At 38.6% G+C, this 21,526-nt stretch overlaps 1 gene segment (V, D, J or C); it reads right to left on the bottom strand.

Annotated features, from left to right (window-relative positions):
* Nucleotides 1–1,215: 1,215 nt before the first annotated feature.
* Nucleotides 1,216–21,526, bottom strand: part of LOC108794952 — a 91,079-nt gene continuing 70,768 nt past the window's right edge. Inside the window, 2 exon segments of the V gene segment in view lie at nucleotides 1,216–1,547; nucleotides 3,525–3,558. Of these exon segments, the coding sequence occupies nucleotides 1,216–1,547; nucleotides 3,525–3,558 (366 nt within the window).

The raw sequence follows: 21,526 nt of genomic DNA, 5'->3' as shown, positions 1-21,526 counted from the left end.
GGGGGGGGGGGGGGGGGGGGGGGGCACTGCAAGGGTAATTGTTTTGCTGCCTGGAGTTGGTTTTTAAAGAACCTTAAAGATTTCCTTTAGTACTAGGGTTAGAGTGATAGGGTGAGGTTAAATGTTAAGGAATTGGCTAAGTGTATGATGGAGTTTACAATTAAGATGTAGTTGTGCCCTTAATGCAACTACATTGTAATTAACTAACCACCTCACCCCCAGACCATTCCCAGTCCTATACTTCCCTGTCCATGATCCAGCAAAATGTCTGGTGTGCGGCCATCAGCCATTTGCCACAATCATCACTGCATAGTGTACACACGCATACAGCCCTCTCCACTCTATCCTATGGCGGGTTTGTACTCTGCTGGACCATAAAATTGTTCACACATTGTGAATGTTGTACTCTGATGTAACATTCTATTACCCGGATACTCTAAGAGCCGGCCCACTTGTACTTTGTTGTAAATACAAATCTGGATACGGCTTGAGGTACCAAAGCCACAATCAAAAAACTTAATCTAAATTCTCCCAATGTTCTTGAAAAGGTTTGGATTACTGTGTATACCTAATGGGTATTTAATATGATAGGAAACACGTGTTTGTCCACTGATATTGGTTCTCTTAGGGTTCCATTTAGCTGAGAAGAGGACATGTGACTTGTCAAAATAATTTTATTCCAATCACTCCCTAACTCCCTTAGTGTTATTCAGAGAGAACTTCATGGGACACTGCATGCTTTATGACCTACACTTCATGAATGGGCTAAAAAATGCAAGCTGCAGTGTGAAGTAATACTGCAGTACCCAGCAAAGAACGGTATCCATATTTCATTTTAAATTGTCCCTTTTATTTTTTAAAATACCCCTGCTAAAGTTGTTTATGATGTTAGTTTTACAAATTAATGATTCATTTACCCTTGTGGTTTTGTTTTATGCTTAAATCATAGACTTGGATGAAGCAGAATTTTTTTTATTTATTTTTCTGACATATAAGACAAAAGCAAAACATACATATTTTTTTTTCTTCTTTGAATTGATAAGATGACTTAAAATAACAGTTATTATTGCATTTGTGTTATCTGATCACAAGGAAAAAAAAAACATATTATGTGATACATCAACATAATGTATGCAGTATTTTAAATAGAAAAAATGGAGAAAACACTCCTAAGTTTTTTTTTTTTATTGGGAGTCCATAGGATGATGTTGGACCCTAAACATTACATTCTGAAGCCTTGAAACTTGTGACCAGTGCTGACGCCAGTGTTTTATGTGTGACCTCACAACTGTAGAGGTCATGACTTTTATACTGAGCACTGGTCATAGTCAGTGTGCTGCTTTTACTGTAAGTGTTATCTTTGGTATCCTTGACGTTGTCACTGTTTAGAACACCGTCGGTTATGATACTGTTGTCCACTTTCCATGTGACCTTGGCATCTCCTGGATAGAACTGTTGAACCAAACAGACAACACTTGCTGTTCCTGACTTGGTCTGCTCTAATGCAGCAGGGTAGATAGATACAGAAGGTTTGGCATCTTCTCTTCCTGAAAAACAAATTGTGGACAGAATTAATACAATTTAATACATTCTCATTCACTATGCACTGGCAGCTTGTAAAATGCTTGATATCTATATAACATGAAGAATATTAAAATGCAATCTATGTAAAAATGTTAACCAAACATGTAAAACAAAAGTGCTAGAAAAAATTCAGCAACGGACAAAGCCAAGGCTAAAGGAAATACATTAATGACAGGGAATGTTGATTAGCTGAGGGGTAAGGAAGTTGAATTATAACAACATTGCTATGAGGCCCTTACATAGGGACGTTGAGTCTTGGAAGATCCTATGTACCCTACATGCACTGTTCAGTTTACATTGAGCAAACCTTCCCGATGACTGTTTGCTGAATATCGATAGAAGAAGAATTTCCTGTATTAAAAAGTGTCAGTATTGTATGAATATAGAAGAAGTATTTCAGTTTTTCCTGGGATGTTGAAAATGTTTATATAAATCCTGAATCCATAATTTTGAAAATTGTACTTTTCATAATATTTACTTAAGCTATAGTTACTTTTAATAAGATTGATAAAACATTTTGTTTTATTTTATCCATTTTACACATTTTTCGACTAATCAGGTTAAGGAAATGTTCCATTTACCTTACTCTCTGTTCACAGGGAAATACGAATTTTCTTTGCATATGATTGATTGAGTGATACTATCAATGCCTCTTTGGCCTAAGTCAATATTCCTCTCATTCAGTAAATCTTCTCCAATGGGGAGATTACTTACTTTTGAAATATGAGAATTTTGCCATCATGTCATTGGAGTTGATTTAATAAAGAAATGCTTACTAAGTAAAAGTAAATACTCACTTATGATTGTATTTTCAAAGCTAATACAGATTTTTTTTTTTTTGACAATGATCACTTAGCTTAGTCAATGATAAGTAGATTACTTACTTTTGAAATGTGTGATTTTGCATACAAACTGTTGGGGTTGATCGTCCAAAGGAATGTTCACTATGTAAAAGTCAATGCTCACTTTGGATAGCATATATTTTACTATCTTTCCTCGCTCGCCATTGGATATTCTTAGTGAACAGAGTTTTTTTTTAGTTTTTTTTTTTTAACCAAGCTAAGTGACAATGGCTTTTTGAATAAGGTGATACTGTGTTGAATATCCAATCATAAGTGAGCGAAATTTAAAAAAAAAGCAGCTTTGTGCTTCCACATGGTGGGATTAAATCAACACATTCAGTTTGCTTAGTGAACAATCTCTATTTCTTCATGAAATCAACCCAATTGTGTATATATACACTTAACTGAAACATTTTCATTTCATTTACCATAGTCATATTATATAGCAAAGATAACAAATATTGAATACTTCTTAGAATACTTCTTTGTATTTTGACTGTACATTTGACTGAGTGTCTGAAATTCAGGTTTAGCTAAGTAGTATAATATTTTCAGTATCGTCAAAATAAAGCCCCTTCTTAACAATTACATAATATGAGGCACATTTATGAAGCATTGAATTTAACATCAGAAACAATTCAAAGGTGGTAACCCAGAACACATGTACCAGGAATATTCACCTGGAGGTAATATTTATAATATCTATCTATCTATCTATCTATCTATCTATCTATCTATCTATCTATCTATCTATCTATCTATCTATCTATCTATCTATCTATCCAAAGTGATATGTCTCCTACACTGGCTTCTCATGCTTAGTATCTGTATCAATTATATCGATAGCCTAAGTAAAAGATACAGCTTATACAACATTGGAAAATGTTATTAGTTAAAAAGCAAATATTGATTATCAATTGACCACTTGAATATTAAAATATTGTTTCTGACTTGTATAAAATGTTAAATAAAACTTTTACAAGTACTCAATTTCTCAACTATTGTCATATCTTAATGAGTACCGCCTTTGATATTTGATATATAGCTGTAAGAGACTATTATTTCACATAATAAATACAAATATTATTTTGTACTTACGTTTAATCTCTACAAATGTTCCGCCACCAAAAGTGTACCACAGTAGGTACTTCCCCTACACACATTATACAAAAACCTTCACTGCACTCAGCTAAGCTGATCACTAGAATGTCAAAATGTTTGTGTGACCCATATTAAATATTTAATTATGTGTAAAAATGATTATTCATAAAGCTGAATTATTTTGGCATGGAACATAAGATTTTGCAGTCACTGCAGGTTACAAGCTATACAAGTTATGTAATGTATATATCTCAATATGACCTTAGTCCAAATGAAATGTTTATATTGATATGTCTCATCTGCTAGATTGTGTTAGCAACTATCAAATAAATACAAAAATACAAAAACTATTGTACTTACGTTTAATCTCTACAAATGTTCCAGCACCAAAAGTGTAACACAGTAGGTACTTCCCCTATACACACTGTACAAAAACCTTCACTGCAGTCAGCCAAGTTGGCCACTAGGATGTCAAAATCTTTGTCTTGCCTCATAAAACATGTTTAATTAAAGTTTATAATTAGAGTATCAACTTACTTTTAAAGCCTATCTTAGTTTAGGTCCAAGAAAGTACCACAGTAACATTTTCAGTAACTTACCTTTAGAAAAACACGGTCATTCAATGTTGTCTTTTTAATTAATAATGTAAAAAATGCTGTTTACCAGATGTAAGATGCAATTAATCTACGTTTCCCAAGATAAAAGACTACAGATAGCCAAATAAATACTTAGGTGTATGAACTGGGTACTGTGCTATCACTAGGGAATATATGTATAACACATTGATTGTGACATCACCAAACATTCACAAGTGGGTAATTATTCCCTGTAACTTAAAACACATGCACCAGAAAGAGTCACCTGCAGTGAATATTTAGTGAAAGTCACATTCACGACTTAAAAAATATAGATATAAATTTTATAAGGAAAAATGAAAAAAGAAAAATAAATAAATAAAGTAATCAACCACAGAAACGTCTTTCTAGTCAGTCAAGCATGACTTAGTATAGTTTGACAAGCAGGTGTCCCATTAGAGTTTTTGGGGTGCAAAATAGACATGAACATGTTTCTGTAACAGACATATATTGTACAATTTGTGTAAAAATTATTATTCATAAAGCTGAATTATTTTGGCATGGAACATAAGATTTTGCAGTCACTGCAGGTTACAAGCTATACATCTTATATAATGTGTATATATAACAATATAACTTTAACCTTAGCCCAAATGAAATGTTTATATTGATTATGTCTCATCTGCTAGATTGTGTTAGTAACTATCAAATAAATACAAAAACACAAAAACTATTGTACTTACGTTTAATCTCTACAAATGTTCCAGCACCAAAAGTGTAACACAGTAGGTACTTCCCCTATACACACTGTACAAAAACCTTCACTGCAGTCAGCCAAGTTGGCCACTAGGATGTCAAAATCTTTGTCTTGCCTCATATAAAATGTTTAATTAATGTTTATAATTAGAGTATTAACTTACTTTTCAAGTCAATCTTATTTAATCTCCAAGAAAGTAACTCACCATTATAACTCAATCTATTAACTAATGTGGTAATTTTAATTCATAATATCAATACAAGTGCTATTTTCCAGCTGGAAGATGATTGTAATCCATCCAATAAAACTACAGATATCCAAATAAAAAAAAAACATTGCACAAACTGACAAACTGTGCACGGTGCTATCGCTAGGGAGAATATTTATAAAGAAGTGAATGTGACATTTATCAAATATTCCCAGGCAATTTATAATTTCCATTTTTTAAACACTTGCACAGGAAGATTCACTTACAGGGAATATTTAGTGAATGTCCCATTAACTGCTTTATTAATATGCCAGCAAATAATTTTTATGACCAACATTCATGACCTCTAAAAAGAGAACACAATGTACAATTTTGCTGAACATAATTTTACCATTAATTTTTTTTTAATTATAACAGTTTATTAGGTACAGAAAATATAATATTTTTAATGACTGCAGTCAAAAATAATCAACTTTATGGCATGGTAATTTATATATTCTTTTTCATTTCTACTGGCAATGAAAAGTGATACTTTTTTCTGCCTATTTTTGGGTCAAAATTATACCAGCATGGGAATTTTACAATACATATTGTACAAAACCTAGGTTGAATTGTTGCTTTTGTACACAAGAGAATCAATCTTAAACCTTTTTTTTTATTATTTCCTAAAGCCTGATAAATTACATGTTGAAAAAAAGTATCAAATGTAAAAATGAAAAGGCAATAAACACCAAATTGTTTGGACTTACATTTGATCTCCACAATAGTTCTAAAGCCCAAAGTGTATCACAGTGGATAATTTCTCTATGCACGCTGTACAAAACCCTTCACTACAGTCAGCATTTAGCTTTGTTTCCAACTGATAGTAGCTAAATAAATTGCCCGTATTTTTAAATGCAATATGGGCCATTTTTAACTACATTTTAAAAGAGTTTTCTGTAAATTTTGAATGTCTGATGTAACTAAAATCGGTTACAAAGTTATATTACTACAAATTGATAAGACGGTGCAAGGTTCATTACAAATTCAGATATATCAATTGGGTACATAAGATAAACAACCTAAAATATGGTCCATACATTTAACAACACATCATTGGGGAAAAAACATAAATGAGATCTGCAAGAAAAAAAGACAAATAGAATACAGAAAAAGGCACTATGTGAAAGTTACATTTACAAATGTACTTACGTTTAATCTCTACATTGGTTCCAGCACCGAAAGTGCGCCACAGTGATACATCTTAACATTGAGGCTGTACAAAAACACTTCTAAAAAGGGAAAACTAAGGTACATGGTGCGTAACGCTATTATTTCCATCGCCGGATGAAAGAGAACACTTCAGAGTCAGTCAGGTATGAAGAAAATGCAAACGAATCATCTCTCAGAAATGGGTTTGTATCTGTGACACACACAAAATATAAATAGTGATGTCAGTACTGTCTCTGATTTCACACCAAGCTTTATCTAGATACCACATGTCTCAAGCTGCCTGAAGATATTTAGTACTAGGAAAAGTTACTGGGGGACATTTCTCAAGCTAGTTAGTGGCACATTGAGGTGTGAATCTGGTTGCCTCTTGCTTTGCAAAGTCTAAGCAATGATTTTACTGTGTATTTGTGACCCTTGTTATTGTGAGGCTTCATTCACACTAGTCACTTGCATTATTGTCCTCTATATGCAGAAGAAAATCTGTCAGGTTAGATGCTGTATTTATGCTTCTAGATGCTTCAAATGATGCACATTTATAGGCATATGTGTTTAGATACATAATCCTAACACATAAACTACCCAGAATGCTTTTCCAACTGATTAGACAAAATATCTTGTGCACCAAAGTTTGGTTGCGCTACTGAGCTTCGGAAGAAGCTGGTCAGCTATTCTCTAAGTTCAAAGGTAATATTTGGTAAGCTCTCCATAGAGACATGAGCCAGTGAGATATCATCAGTTTGATGGAGGATGTTCTGTTGCTCAGGAAGATCGAAATACACATACAGGAGCAGAGAAACCACACTAATTGGGTTTATCCAATCCTAACACATCTAAGGGTTATTTTGACATCTACTGTATATCCTGAGAAGTCTGATAACGTTACAAGAATGTCAGTGGAGGCCTTTGACCGCAGACACAGAATTGTATTCCAAGACACCATTCTAAGGAAAAGTGTGTTACCAGAGGAGTGTTTACTCCTGACACTACAGTGCGATAAATATGAATCCATGTGTGTATGTGTCTGTGCTTTTTTATCTCAACATTGTGTTTTGACGTATTCATGTATGTTTCTCATGCTGTGTTTCTCCTGTTCTGTATGGTCATGTCTTATTTTAACCTTTTTTTTTTCGTCGTGCAATGGGCAACGTGCCTCTGTATCTAATTTATTAAAGATGTCACCAGCACACCATATTGAAGCACCGGTGGCAGCTGGTGACATCTTTAACAAGTTTCAGTATTGACGGCGCCATCCGCGGTCACTTCGAGCACCCACGCTGACAGGGATACCCAGTAAGGAGTGCAGCAGGATTCTGGAATACATATGTGCTGGATCGAATTTAGGCACACAACACAGCCATTCTGCTGCAATGTCATTGGCCTGTTGTGGCCGTTGTTGCTGGCCACAAATATTAAATTTGGCAAACTCACCCAAACTGTAGAGGACCAAATGTGGTCATATTAGTCATTAATCTTTCATTAGTTTCAAGATTCCAAGATTAGTTCTTTTATTTTCCAAGCTTAGGTGAACAAACTGAAAGGGAATCTCATTTGTTGCTCTGGCCAAATGCTACAAATTCTGTCTGCTCCAGTTTCAATAAATTCCCCACAATGTTTTCATCACTCCCTTTGAATCTCCAGCTTGAGCTCCATCATGTTGTAACAGTCGACGGTTATGTCTAATGCGGATCTCAGCTGCGGAGTGTGTGTGAAGTGTAATGTTTGGGCTCAGTTTTGCGGAACCCCAATGCACTCAGTACCAAGGGGAACCGTTACACATCATATACCCCTATTCCTATGTGGTGGAGATGTATTACCCTGATGCTATAGGAGGCAGCAGGATCTGGAGCTATCAGTCTCTGTAGTTTGGGTTGGAGGAAGTAGCAGTAAAGAGTTGGAAGTAGATCTGCATATGTAACCGGTGAGTAGGATCTTCCTACAGCTAGATTGGATTTGGGGTAGGAGTATAAGCAATACAATTGGTTACTTGATACGTAATTTGTTTGTCTGTAGTTGCAATGGTTTGAGAAATGGCTACTAATAGGATGAAGTGAACCCGCATGTGAATTTGGGAGATTGGAACAGGATATCTCTCTAGACACAGTTCTATGAATCAGCAATGCAGTTTATGGAAGTGAGAGCAACCAGCAGTTGTGAAACACCTCTCACAATACATCAATCCAGCAATACGGTTCTAAGTAATTGGTGCAACAGTCATATTATAACCAACTTGTTTCCTTGCACAGTTCATCAACTCAATTTTAGTAGTGTATGAAAGGAGACAGGAGGTTTGAATCTGTGTAGCTCCCTCCTGAATCCCACTACAGCACAACCAGCTTAGTGAGTAGTAGTAACAGCTGGGAATTATCCCTTTACTTGCGTTTGATTGAACTCTCTGTAGACAGCAGGGAACAACTGTGGATGGTATCACTATTCAAGATGAGTTGTTGGTACGGCTTCAGGATGGACCTAGGACAGGTTCGTTTGGTAATGGTGGGAGGCAGCGATGGAACAAGGCTATTACTTCGTGCAGTAATACAGTCTCTGTTTCAGTACAGAGAGTCACTCGCTCGACGATCCAGAACGATAGTACGCCGAGTGAGTGGCTCAGCTGTGCTTTTAAGGAGTAGCTACGGCCGGGGGGAGGAGTCGACCGTGATGTCACGAACGGACCGAACCCTCTGACACGGAGCTCTGAACCGTGTGGGTCTATGACACATGTCTTCAAATTTGTAGATTTTTCACTATAAGTTAAGTAGCGCACCCCCTAAGAAGCCGCAGAGAAAAGGTGGGTCATCCATTATAGCCAGCCTAGTGGATTTGATACCTGGCTTCCCCATTAGCACTTTCCACCCTCCATGGGGACTGATAAAGCGAGGTCCAGACTGTAGATATGATGCTATGGAACTTGATTGATGAACTTCAGGGGTAGATGTTGAGGATCAGGATCATCCAGGCTGGTGTAGACTCCTTTAAGCAGTAGGACAGAGTAACTGCTGCCATAACAGACTAGGACCTTTAAGCCAGACATGGAAATCTGTGTGTAGAGCACCTGACCAAGCAGTACTTGAATCAGAAGTCAATAGTCATCTTCATCCTTGGTATCAGTAGAAGCCCCTGGACACCCCAGACTCATGCCTCAGTGCAAGCACATGACTACTCCCCTTACCTTCAGGCCTAGCCGTATCAGACAGTCCATAGCAGCCTCCCCCCAGGCAGGGCACGGGGGAAGAAGAGAGAGCGCACACGGTTCAACCCAGGTATTTATCTCCTCTCCCAGCATGCACCACTGGCCATTAACCTCCTAGTGATTGGCTAGGGAGAAATATATACTCATAACAGTACCTCATTGGTTGCGCTGCCCTGTGGACAGGGTACACCCAGCAGCAGGCAGATGCAAATGATGACAGACTGATAAGGGGAGACCAGATGATCATAGACTACAAATCAGTATCAGACTGATTAAAATCTGACAATACTAAAATTTCTAAGCACTCCTGCTTACAGGGTGCTAGTTAAATTTCATTGTAGAATACTAAAACTTTGCTTTTTATGTCTAGTTTTCTTGCAACTGGAAATTTGTTTTCCTCCATGCACCACCAGTTTCATTTAGGCATGCCAACAATAAGCAAAATATGTCAGCACACCACACTCGTGCTTTAGGAAGACCTGAAAGCTGTTTATTTACCCAAGCCTACCGAGCAACATTTTTAAGAATTCCCAAATTGCATAGGAGCGCTAGATGGAAAACATGTCCTTATAAGGAAGCCTCCAAACTCTTGTTCCAAGTACTTTAATTAAGACTTTTTTTAATTTGTTCTGTTGGCAATCACTGATGCCAAACAGTGTTTTATAGCTGTTGATGTGGGAGCGTATGGGAGATGTGGAGATGCAAACTCCTTCCGACAATCACCCCTGGGTCGCAAAATATATACTGGTGAAATCAATATCCCAACGTTTTAAGTTTGCTAAATGGTAGTGTCAAGCAGCCCATGCCAAGGGAGCTGCGCATGCTTATCCACATGTGCATGTCCTCAGCATGGCTCATAGAGCTTGGCAGGTAGCACACCGCTGTGCAGGCACACGCGCATTCGCGTACGCATCCCACAGAGTGTGTGCGGATGCGGTTACGTACATAAGAGGTATCATGGCGCCAAATAGGCTATTTAAACCAAGTCCTCCCTAGCCCCCGGTGCTGTGTGTTCCTCAGCTTTTGTGTGTCCATGTTCCTGAACCTTGATTCCTGATTTTGACTTCTGTTGCAGAGCCGACTTGCTCTTCGACTCCGTTGATCTTCTGGTGACCCTAACCCTGGCTTATCTTGGACTATGTTTTGCCTTCTGCTCTGTACTGCATTTCCCACATGGCTTTGACCCTGACTCTTCCTCTGACCATGATTCCTGCCTGCTGTTCTGGTGCCACACTGCCCGCATGTTGCTGACATGGCCTGCCTGACTTTGATTCTTCTCTTCCTGCTTCTTTGCTGTGTGTTCCTGACCAGCCACTTGGTGAAGCTTCTCCGAGTTCAACATTCCTCATCAGCAAGTACTTCCTCTCACACTTGTGCCCCTCTGTACCCCAATTCACCTGTTACACTATCCAGAGGTTTTGGGACTAGAGTTGAAAGAAAGGCCGCCTTCATCACCTCAAGCTCCGTAAGGTACATTGCAGGTAGTCTTGGCTTGTTGTGCACTGCACAACTTCCTGAAGGCATAAGATTACACTATCTCTGATGAAGTTTAGTGATTTAAGGTCTACAAATCATGCACTCATTACCAAAACTAATTTGCAGAGTTTTTTATGTCACCCAGTGGAATGAGTTTTTGGCAACTTTAATTTAATTACTGATTATACTGCCAATTACTGATTATTTTTAGTGCTCTACATAATGTTTGATATGTGTAGACATTGCAATATTGTACTGCATATATTTGGTTTGTGTTTTAAAGTAGAATTAAACCTTAATTTTTATTTTGCAAATATCTTCTGCTTACAAGCAGTAGATAAATGCAAAAACATAAAAAATTTTAAAAAAGTTACCAAAGAAGTAATTACTTACCTGTGTCTCTGCCGCTCGCAGTAGAGATCTTCGGCGGGGAGGAGAAGAGAGGCACAGTGTAAGTCAATGCACACAGCTAGCAGCGTGCACACAGACAGACACCATCGAACACAGAAGACACAGCAGTCAGCGCTGGATCAGAGACCGGCACCAGCGCTAGAGGGACTCCTGAAAACTACTGGCATTGCAGTACTGTGCATTCCGGTGCGGGCAATCAAACTGTGGGGTGCTATTCAATTGGCAATGCAACGCACCTCCTGCACCAGAATGCGCGGTAGGTGTGATTGCGTGGTAAGGTGCGTTAATCGCAAGGGACTGTGTGATTAACGCACTGAACTAGTGTAAACGGGACCACAAAAACACTGACACTCACATAACAACAGACACAATCTCACACACTCACAGACATTCTCACACACACACATACACACTCCAAACAAAATCAAATTTTTGTTCTTTTTTTAAGATCCACCCAGTCTCCCTATCTTACAAGAACTGGAGTAGATCCTCAGCCTGGGGTCCAGTGTTGGCTGCTGTGCTGTGACAGAGCTCCAACCATTTGTGCATTGCTGGTATAGTAATGTGCAGTGTTTCCTCTGTTCCATGGATATTTTGTGATGTCATGTTTGTGAGGACATCTGCAAATGTTCACAGTACGCAAATGTGGTGATGATTGCAGAAGTCACTTTATCCCTCGACCAAATGCACGTTGGGCCATAACAAGTGACTTAAATTCCCAACTCTTGAGATATTTGACACAACCGTTATCCTTGTGCATTGTACACACCCCTTACCTTCTCATCTTTGTGACCCTTCTCAAGCAATACAGGTACTCCAAATGTGGAAAGGGATGTTTACCCACTGCAGCACCACTTCTGCTTCTGCTGGCTTTGTCCCTCAGTACTCTTGTATAACGGTCCCTAAGCAACTTCCATTGCACCCTCACTTTCTTTACTAAAAAATACAATGAACAAAAATCGTTTATACACTTTAGCAATAGTCAGAAGCCGAAGGTACCTGAGTTATGTTCTGTGTGGTTTTGGTCTATTTTAACACAATTTATATGTTGAATCTCTGTCATGTCTAAAAAAGATGAGCTTTCTTTAGAATACAGTATATGTTAATTTTTTAGGCCAATATGCCAGACATTCTCATATTGGGATCTGGCCAGTACCCTTGGGGGGGGGGGGGGCATTTACAATAGCAAAAACTATTTGTTTACATTTCAGTTTGCAAATAAACACTAATTACAAACTGCTTACTTGAACATTCCAACTTAACAAGGACTTTACGTGGGGGGTGGCCTGAACCATCCTGAGAAGTGGAGCTTATATACAGTATATATAACCTACTGGCAGCTAACAAGTTAAATAGATGCTGTTTAATGCTGGTAACCAGATTCTGTCAACTTCACTGTGTTAAGCAGCTGATGATTCCATGCATCTATATGAGACACTCGTAGATGAGGGTGTGCTATACATGTGAAGGGGGACCCCACATACAACTCAAAGACCGAAGCCACAGAGGGTAGGTATTAAATCCCACCACTCAGTGTCTACAAGTTTTTAACACCTTAGTTTAGGTTATAAAAATGTTTGTTTTAGGTGGTTTATTTTTTCCTGGGTTAGCATCCCAATAAAATATATATTTTATAGTTACAAACATAACTTTTGCAAAAGTAGAAGTAATACAATATACAGTAAACTCTCTGTTAGCCGGTATTTAACTAACCAGAACTCTCATCTAGCCAGGAAAAAGAATCCCCTGTACACTCACTCACTGTTCTGCTCATCTGTGGCATGTATTATCCTGGAAACAATCATTTGCCTATTTCTCTTAATATGTTTTAAGTGTGTCTATTTGTCTTAATTTGCTTTTGATTACTACATTTTAATATTAATATAAAGTCAATACAGAGTTTATGTTATAATATGGTATAGTATGGGGTATATGGCATTAGTTAGACCTATTTTTAATAGTAACTCTCAAGCAACCAGAAACTACATTTATTTGGAATCTGCCAATCCCGTAGATGCCGGATAACGGAGAGTTTACTGTACTTTGACTACAACAAACAGGTGATGAGTAATGGTGTCTTGGCATTGCTTTACGAAAGGAATAAAGTATGTTATCTCTGCAAAAAGAATTTTCATTTACAGGATTGTTCACAAAAGGGTGAAGAGTTTTGAGAAGGCAGGAGAAGGGAACAATCTAGGACAACATAGCTGAACTGGAAAGTGAGTGGAATTGGAGAATCTTTCCAAATCAGCTATTTTGTCCTAGATTGTTCACTTCTCCTGCCTTCTCCAAACTCTTCACCCTTTTCTGAATAACCCTGTTAGTTTATTGAATGAGGTGAAGTTAAATAAAAACTGACTTTGCAAAGAATACCCAATCAATTGGATTGGATGATTGAAGTCAGCACAGCTTCACCTCATTTAGTAAGCTAAGTGAAAATTAACTTTGCAAAGTGCTTTACTGCTTTAGTAAATCAATCCCCTGGGGCCCATATATAAGCCCCACCCCCAAGCCCCGCCTGCATTAACGTGCAGTGGCCATATCGGCCATCAGTGTGTTCTGCACACTGCCATTTTGGAGTATATCAAGAGTATCAAGAGTATACCAAGATATACTACAAAATGATGGCACGCATGCGCAGAACACGCTAGTGGCCGATACGGCCGCCGCTCGATCTGCAATTTCTTCGTGCGGTTTTGGATTCATAGGCTCATTGCCTCTGAATCCGAAACAGCATTAACATTTGTTTCCTTTGACGAAACAAATGAAAATGTTTTTCATTTTCATTTGTTTCATCTGAACCGAATTTGTTTGCCCTGCACATGTCTATTACAAACCACACCAAACGATATAATCTGACTAATATACAGCAGATACGCATAAAACATAACACAACATAAAGTTAAACAGGTTGTGAAAGCTAAAAAAAATATAGGAAAAGTAAACAGTCGCCCCAACAACCAATCAGATATTTACATGAACCCAATCTGCCACATGATATATTTCCTTACCAGTGCCAATAAACTTTAAAAACCAAAAAATTCTCACCAGGGGCAGGGGACCATTCTTTCAGTGGGGGGCCCGGGACCGGATCTCAGTGGGTCCCCTAGCCTCGAGCCCCCATGCAGCCACAGGAGCAGTAGGTCCACCCTCCCGGTATCTATGGCTACCTCTGGGCTCTTGTCTGCGCTGCTGTCAGACTAGGATAGTGATGGCGAACGTTTTTGAACCAGAATGCCCAAACTGCGATGCAAAATCAATATATTTATATCAACACTGAAAATAACTTTAGTATTGCGTTGCAGCTTGGGCGCTCGGGTTTAAAAAATGTTCAGCATCACTGCCTTAGGCAAAATAGGGAAACACACATATTCAAATATTTATACACGCATTAAAACACACACATAACACACACATAACACATGCATTAAAACACACATAACACATGCATTAACCACTTGCTGTCCGGAGCAATTTCTTACATTTGCACACACATGATAAAATCTGTATTTTTAGCTAGAAAACAGCTTCAAACACCCAAACAATTATATATTTTCTGAAAGCAGAGGCCCTGTAGAATAAAAAGATACTAGTTGCAATTTTTTATGTTGCACGGTATTTGCGCAAATGTTTATCAAACAAATATTTTTAGGATAAAATACACTAAAATGCAATTTAGTGCATATAAACAGAATATAATGCCAAATTTTTGGGTAAAATATAAAAGATGGGGTCATGCTGGGTAAATAGATACCAAACATGTCAAGCCTTAAAATTGCGTGCATCCATGAAACCGCAAAAAACTACAATAACCAAAATGTCCCATAGGCGACGTTTTAACTGCTTTTAGGGCTCATCAGTTTAGTACTATCAGTATCAGTGATTGATGGGCCTAGAACTATTGCTCTCACTGCGACGCTTGCGATAATATATAACATGTGTGGCGCAATTTTTGTTTTTGCACGTAGGCGCATCCGACGCGTGTTTGTGTTGTATGTGTGTGCACGTGGGGGGATGGGAGAGCTTAAAAAAAAAGTTTTTTTGCATTCTTATTTTATCTGTTATTTTAATTTTAATTTTTTTTATTTTTATTTTACACTCAGCTTTATTGCTATCACATAGGGGGATAACAAGCCCCCTATGTAATAGCAAATATGATGTGACAAGTCCTATTTATGGAGACATCAGGGGTCTTTTAGACCCCTAATGTCTCCTAGGGAACCCAAAGAAGTTGATGAAGCAGAGATCTGCTTCATCAGCTTCTTCTCCTGGCTCCAGGAGCCAGATCATGTGCCCAGTGACATCGGAAGAGATGTAATGCACATCACTTCCAGGTCCCTCCTCCGATCTGTCAGGGGAGACCCTCCCCGCTGGTCTCGGGCTCATCTGTCCCTCGTGTGGCACAGCAGCCACGGAGGGGGGAAGGGGGAAATGGCGCAGCATCGTACAAGCAATCCGGCGCCTGTACAGACGCCAGATTGCTTGTATTTAAACAGCAATCGCCGACTGTTTAAAACGGTACCAAGAACACAGCTGCAGGAGCAGCCGTGTTCTTGGTATAACCACTTCCAATGGATGACGTACATTTACGTGAACCCGCTGGAAGTGGTTAAAAAAAAAACAACACACATGCAATGAAACACACACATCACACACATATCACACACTCACACACACATAGTTTCATTAAAAAAACACACAACTATTAACAATAAAAATAAATAATTAAAAAATGTCCCCCCTCTCCTGCTTACCTGTATTGTAGGGAGTGGGCTGCATCCCTGGGGTCCAGTGGGGCACTTGGGAACTATCCTGGTGGTCCAGTGGAGGATCAGTGTGATCTGCATCTCTGGCTGCTGCAGACCATACTAATTGCTCCCTATCTGTGAGTGGCGGCACCGACATGATTGCTGCTGGCACTGGAGAGCTATAGTTCATTGAGGAAACCATGAATGCCAATATGTACTGTGACATACTGAAGCAGAGCATGATCCCCTCCCTTCGAAGACTGGGCCGCAAGGCAGTATTCCAACATGATAACGACCCCAAACACACCTCCAAGACGACCACTGCCTTGCTAAAGAAGCTGAGGGTAAAGGTGATGGACTGGCCAAGCATGTCTCCAGACCTAAACCCTATTGAGCATCTGTGGGGCATCCTCAAATGGAAGGTGGAGGAGCGCAAGGTCTCTAACATTCACCAGCTCCGTGATGTCGTCATGGGGGAGTGGAAGAGGACTCCAGTGGCAACCTGTGAAGCTCTGGTGAACTCCATGCCCAAGAGGGTTAAGGCAGTGCTGGAAAATAATGGCGGCCACACAAAATATTGACACTTTGGGCCCAATTTGGACATTTTCACTTAGCGGTGTACTCACTTTTGTTGCCAGCGGTAGCCGAAGGAACAGCCAAAGCTACAGCCAGATCCTTCGGCAGCTTCGCAAATAGACCCCTATGTACTATACTATATTGCCCATTATTTGGAACTGTAAGAGTGACATCTTGTGTATGTAAGTAATATTGCTCATGTTTTTATGACTTGTCTGAGTGGTTTTTAACATTACATTTAAAAAAAAACAAAAACTTGTGAACTATGGGGACTGCCATGAGGCTGACCTCTCTCGAAAATGCTGGTTGCCTGAATTGAATGGAGAGCCTTTGAATTCAATACTTTGAACTACTGGCCCAGAACACAGATATGGACATTGGCAATTATTGATCTGCATACTTGCACACAGTTAGTGACACATTTTAATAGTAAAAGCAAGCAATAATGAATGAAGACTTACGGGGTGATTTACTGAAGTAGAGACGGGGCACTTAGCAAAGTGACTGTTCATTGAACTTAGTAAATGAGAAGAATCTTTGATCATTCAATTAACTAAATATGTGCTGTCAAAAATTCTATATTTTTAAATGCCCTTTACATGATTGGTTGTAGAATCATGTAAAGGACACTTAAAAATATACTTACAAACTTACGAACACTTCGAACATTCACTTTGTTAAGTGAACATACACTTTTGTAACATGAACTTCTATTTAAAAAAAATAAAAATAACCCTATTGACAGCCTCAGTCCTGTCCTGTATACGACTTTTATTCTCATTCTCAGATCTAATATATTGGCAAATTTATTTCCATGCCTGCCATATTCTTGATAAAACCCCTAGATGGTGCAATTGCATTTAAAAGGAACAAAAAATACTCAAAGTAATAGGCGTTTGCTGTATTTTTACTTCTAAAATGCTCATTATGGGCAATTTAATGTTAAAGTGACACTGAATTTAGGAATTAAATATTAAAAATACATTCAAGTACCTTAACTATTACCAAAAATGTATCTTATGTGTGTATCACTCAGCTGATTTGTCTTGTTTTTTTTTTTTTTTGGGTGGTTTAGGGATGGGAGGGGTTTTAGGTTGTTATTTTCCTTGCTTTTTTTTTTTGTTGAGACCCCTAGGGGGGAAGAATGATTTTAATACCAATGGGAAGGGAAATGTATGGTGGCTGTTTTAGGAAGAAGTTATAAATATCTTTCTCTTATGCTTTTGTTTGGATTTCTCCCTGGGAAAGTCTATTAACAGGATGTTTACATGTTTATATGTCAGTATTGTTATATATAGAATAATAAAGAATTATTATACAACAAATTACTAAACTAAACCTGAGATTGTAGTCCATGATGGGAGAGGGCTCGGAGTGGTGACTAGACAGGGACCATGGGGAACAAAAGTAGCCACCCTCCAGAAGGAAGGACAGTGTCAGCACCAATTCAGAGATGATTGGAGGATCTACAGCCGAGTGATATACAAATAAGATACATTTTTGCTAATATTTAAGGTTCTTGAATGCATTTGTAAGGTTTAATTCCTGAGTTTAGTGTCACGTTAAAGTAATATTTACTTTCCTTTAAAAAAAATAAAATGGTGTCACCTTTTAAAAACCTATAGCCTGCTGCATATAAGATTTAACAATGCCTGCCCTACTTTTTGGCAAGTACCTTGGGGATAATGGGGCATATTTAAAAAGCAGTAAATCTGAAATTTATTGCACGTGAATCTTCCGGGTGTGATTTAAATTACAAAGATTGATTTACTACCAGTATATGTTTGGTGAAAGTCATTCACTGCTTTATAAATACTGTATGGCCCAAAAATGTGATAACATATCATAGGTTACAACTGCAGCATTTGCCTTTTTAATGTCATTTTGTAATATTTTAAATCTAATTTTAATTAATTTAAATGTAATTAACTTCAATTTTAGATTTAAATTTTGATTTTGTAATTAAATGAAATTTTTTGATTTTTGTAATTGTACCATATCTCCCAACTTTCCCTCATTTAGAGGAACTCTCTCCTCTGGAAATAAATCCCTCTGTCCTTGTTTGCTCCTCAGTTGTCCCACTTTTTGGTCTTATGTACAGATATTTATGAACATGTTTAACTATTTAACTACTAAAACTGTTATTCTGCTCTAAAACCTTCATCTTATTTCTTAATTACCTTGTTAGCTATTTTGAAAAATCAGTATAAAGCAGGGATCTCAAACTCAATTAACTCGGGGGCCACTTAACAAATTTTTTTCTCCCATGGGGGCCACTCGCCAAATTTCATACTTTAAAATCAAATTGAACTATATCCGGTATGGTAATACGAACACAATACACACACAATAAGGCTCATTCATATCTGTAAGTTTAGGTGCGATAAGGGATTTCTGCGTCAGGAACTTGCATTTTCCTGCAGCAGGAATCCCTAATCTGGTGTTTACAAGTGGCAGCTGTCACCCATTCAAGTTAATGATTAGGTGACAGTAGTTGCATGTAAACACCTGCATGCCACATGGAATTGTACGTGATATGATTACATGCAGTTAGAAAACACTCTCCCTGGATGCACAATCGATGCATCCAGGGAGAGTGATTAATTCCTAACCAAATGTAATCATATCACATACCATTACATATGGTGTGCAGGTGGTTACATCCAGCTGCTGTTAACTGAAATGGGTGACAGCTGCCACTTGAAAATGCCAGATTAGGCATTCCTTCTGCTGGAAAACGCAAGTTCCTGATGCAGGAATCCCTATTCGCACTTAAAGATACAGGTGTTCTGTCATCCCCCCACACACCCACATGTAAAATACAATACAGAGCCCCCTCTCCTGCTTACCTTTTTGCAGGGAGGATGCTGTGAGGAGGCACGATCCCTGGTGATCTAGTGGTTGATTGGTAAGGTCTGCTTTAGACCTTACTAATCAATCTTTTCGGCCAGCGTTCACTGAAAGATATCAGAGAGCTGGCCGAAGGGACCCTGACATGGGTATCGGCCGTACCACCCTGAAGGCGGCCCTGGCTGGGGGCATCACGTACAAAATGTTGCTGCAGATACAAGACTATCTTATGGTCCATCGAGCCTTTAAGGATCTGAAACCTGATTTTGATATGGTGTGGTCATTGTTTATTGATATTTATAATTACGTTATTTATACTGGTTTTATTAATAAAAGGCTACTGGGGCCATTTGAACTCCACCCCTGTGTGTTGGTATTATTGTTCAAGCGGAAGATGGGGGTTGAAGGAGAACGGATAAGAGGTGGAGGGTAGGGGAACCTCAGAACTAACTTAGTCTTAACTATGATATGTTTGTTGGCACAAGATGGAGTTGCACTATTTGTGAAACTATTGGCTTCTTCAGATTCCCACACTTTACAATCTGTAGAGTTTACAAAGAATGGTGCACAAAAATAGCGGGTCAGTTTAATGGGTGAAAGTCAAAGGAGAATAACCAGATGTGTTCAAACCGACATGGTGTCCACACTCAAATAACTGCTAATTACACCATTGCTGAATGTAAATCACTCCAGCCGTGAAGAGAATGGCCTATAGCTAGTATGGTTCCTCTTGTGTCAGAAAGCAGTAGAAAAATTAGCCTGGACTAGAAATGGGGTGAAAATTTTAACTGGTCTAATATATTTGTTTCTGCTGTGTCATATAGCTGAAAGGTACTAACAACAAAAAGAGCAGGATTTCACACTTCTAAGGTAATCTTATTGAGCACACATATAGTAAAATCCCAATATTTATTTAATACCATAAGAAAACCATGTTATCATTGACTTCTTTTCTTGTAAACATTAAAAAACACAGGGTAAGGGTCATCTAGGAAACTGTGCTGTATATGTTTTTAATGCTTACATGAAAAGACGTCGATGGTAACATGGTTTTCTTATGGAATTAACCAGTTGACATCCGCGGTGTTAAACCCCCTTCCCATCCAGGCCATTTTTCAGTATTCAGCGCTGCGGTACTTTTTGCCCGTGCGCGCGCGCTAGGGGGCGCGCGCGAGCAGGAAATAAATGCCGTCTGGCGACGGCAACCCGCAGAAAGGAGTCAGCCGTCCGTCCGTTTTTTCTTAACGGGCGGATGGCAAGAGGTTAAATAAATATTGGGATTTTATTAAATCTGTGTTCAATGATATTTTGAGGTACCTTAAAAGTCTTAAATCACTATCTTTTATTGTTGGTATATATCACTGGGATGTGGTACCTGATAAGTGACAATAACTCAGGAGGTAAATCTTAAAAATGCCTTTAGGTACCCTAGTAACAAAAATGTATCTTATTTGTGTATCACTCGGCTGTAGATCCTCAAATCATCTCTGAATTGGTGCTGACACTGTCCTTCCTTCTGGAGGGTGGCTACTTTTTTTTTCCCATGGTCCCTGTGTGTGTTGCATAGTCTATCACGGGAGTGAGCTTGGAGCGGTGACTACTTTACAACAGACAGAGACCATGGAGAACAAAAGTAGCCACCCTCCAGAAGGAAGGACAGTGTCAGCAACAATTCAGAGATGATTTGAGAATCTACAGCTGAATGATAAACAAATGATCTACTTTCTTTTACTCAGAGCTCGCTAACAATACGTTTTAGCGTTTTTTTCTTCAACTATCGGTATACAATATGTATATATGTGTACAATATGTACACCCCATGCAAATCCCCTTACAGCAGGATGATCAGGAGAGTGTAATGTACAAGGTTTGTTACAAAATCCTATCCACTGCACCCTGATGTTCAATACATTTCAAACTCTTGTCCACTGACTTCTGCATGCTTTGCTGTCCCCCAGTAAATCTCCTTCCGAAGCAACCCCCCCCCCCCCCAGAAAAA

Source organism: Nanorana parkeri, unplaced genomic scaffold (genome assembly GCF_000935625.1).
Source record: "Nanorana parkeri isolate BGI_ZX_2015 unplaced genomic scaffold, ASM93562v1 scaffold919, whole genome shotgun sequence".
NCBI lineage: Eukaryota > Metazoa > Chordata > Amphibia > Anura > Dicroglossidae > Nanorana > Nanorana parkeri.
This window is presented reverse-complemented; position numbering and strand designations above follow the sequence as displayed.